This window comes from Tarenaya hassleriana, unplaced genomic scaffold (genome assembly GCF_000463585.1).
Source record: "Tarenaya hassleriana unplaced genomic scaffold, ASM46358v1 Cleome5, whole genome shotgun sequence".
Classification (NCBI taxonomy): domain Eukaryota; kingdom Viridiplantae; phylum Streptophyta; class Magnoliopsida; order Brassicales; family Cleomaceae; genus Tarenaya; species Tarenaya hassleriana.
In genome coordinates, this window is record NW_010967707.1 from 1,557,986 (window position 1) to 1,559,809 (window position 1,824).

General features: G+C 45.4%; 1 protein-coding gene across 1 annotated transcript; it reads left to right on the plus strand.

Moving 5' to 3' along the window:
- The first annotated feature begins 558 nt into the window (after nucleotides 1-558).
- On the plus strand, nucleotides 559-1,612 carry LOC104826207 (B3 domain-containing protein At1g05920-like). The gene has a single exon (XM_010558800.1). It carries the CDS (start codon nucleotides 993-995, stop codon nucleotides 1,437-1,439), a length of 447 nt encoding a protein of 148 aa, XP_010557102.1. The 5' UTR covers nucleotides 559-992; the 3' UTR covers nucleotides 1,440-1,612.
- Nucleotides 1,613-1,824: the final 212 nt, after the last annotated feature.

Genomic DNA, 1,824 nt, shown 5'->3' on the forward strand with positions numbered 1-1,824 from the left:
TCTGCACATTGTTCCTCTGTCTTGACATACTCGACTTCAATTTCTCCTTTCTCCACGTATTCTCGAATGAAATGATGCTTGATGTCTATATGCTTCTGTTATGATGTACTGGATTCTTGGTAAGTGCTATCGCCGATTTGTTATCAATTCGTAACACGATCTTATTTGACTGATCGTCTTTGAGTTCCTTTAGCACTCGTCCAAGCCATATTCCCTGGCAAGCTCGTGCAGTCGCCGCAACATACTCTGCTTCACACGATGAGAGTGCAACCACCTTTTGTTTTTGCGATATCCAACTGATAGGACTGGTACCGAGAAAGTGTATGACTCCAGTGACGCTTTTCCGATCATCCAAATCTCTTGCTAGATCACTGTCGCAGTATCCTATTAGTTCGAGTTTCTTTGCCTTGTCTTGCATGAAAGTGCAACCGAGTGTCATCGTTCCTCTCACATAACGAAGGATTTACTTCACCGCGTCCAAATGATTCGTGGTTGGAGATTCCATGAATCTGCTCACAACTCCTACAGAGAATGCTAAATCATGACGATAGTAAGACATTATTGCAACACGTTATTAGAATAAAAACATAATGAAAATGGATAATTAAAAATGTAGTAATGAACACGCTTATTAACTTCAGACATGACATTGCATTGCTCCTCGACCCTCTTGTCTCTGTTCCAACAAGAAAGCGCTCACCTTCTTTCGTTAGACGACCTTCACAAAAGCTTCCTCTCCAATTTTCTTCTTCTTCCCTTGCCGAGTGCAAATGCCGTATGAAGCGCCCTTTGGTGGAATCGAAAGAAGAAGAACCTCTTGATCGATCTTCATCTCCTTCTTCTTCCCTTGCCGAGTGCTGAAGCGTCCATTGGTGGAATCGGAAGAAGAAAAACAGAGCACTCAGTTGAAGAAACGGAAGAAGTACGATTCAGGGTCCACCTCCAAAAGCCCGGTGCCTCCAAGAGAAGCTCCGCTGTGGCTTTTGAACGTGATGAGAGAGATGAACGGCTACGAGCCGAAGCTGGTCATAGAGAAGAACCTCTTCAAGAGCGACATTAACCGAAACCTCGGCCGTCTCGCCATCCCGACGAATCACGTCGTCGAAAAGGATTTCTTGACAGACACGGAGGAGAGGATGATCGACGAGAAGTGCAGGCTCAAGACTAGTGATGTGGACGTGGTGGCGGTTCTCGTGGATCCACTCCTTCGGAAATGGAACGCGGTGTTGAGGAGATGGGACATGGCCAAGGACTCTGGGAACTGCTCTTCGAGTTTCGTCTTCGTCTCCACTTGGAACTCCATCGTGTATGCCAACGGCTTCAAGGAAGGAGACCTGGTCGAGCTCTGGTCGTTCCGGTCTCAAGGCAGACTCTGTTTTGCCTTTGTTCCTGCCAGACGAAGTTCCTTGTGCTCCGGCCAATGCAGCTCTGCTCTCTGATCATGTTTCTTCCTTACATCTTGGAACTGGGTGGATTTTATGATTCTTTTTTTGGTAATGAGATCATGGGTGCGTCTTCCAGCTTTCTCACATCCCACAGAGTCAACGGGTGCGTCTTCAGAAGATCTCATCTTGCGAATACCCTCAAGCACTTTTTCCCAGTTATCAGGTGGTTGACCTAGATAAGATCAATACATCATACATATATTGCAATTATTGCAGAATTCAGATGAAACATCCACAAGAAAAAATCTATAAAAAAATGTCACTAAGGTTGCTGGTTTATGATAAGCTACCGGCTGTTCTGATCGAGGACTTGTTGGTGGTACTTCTCATCGATTCTATATCTGGGTTAGGCTTTAACTTCCCTGCAAAACCAGTCCAC

Bases quoted from the DNA above. Each gene is read 5' to 3' on its own strand.
- LOC104826207 (XM_010558800.1), top strand. From the start codon at position 993: ATGAGAGAGATGAACGGCTACGAGCCGAAGCTGGTCATAGAGAAGAAC.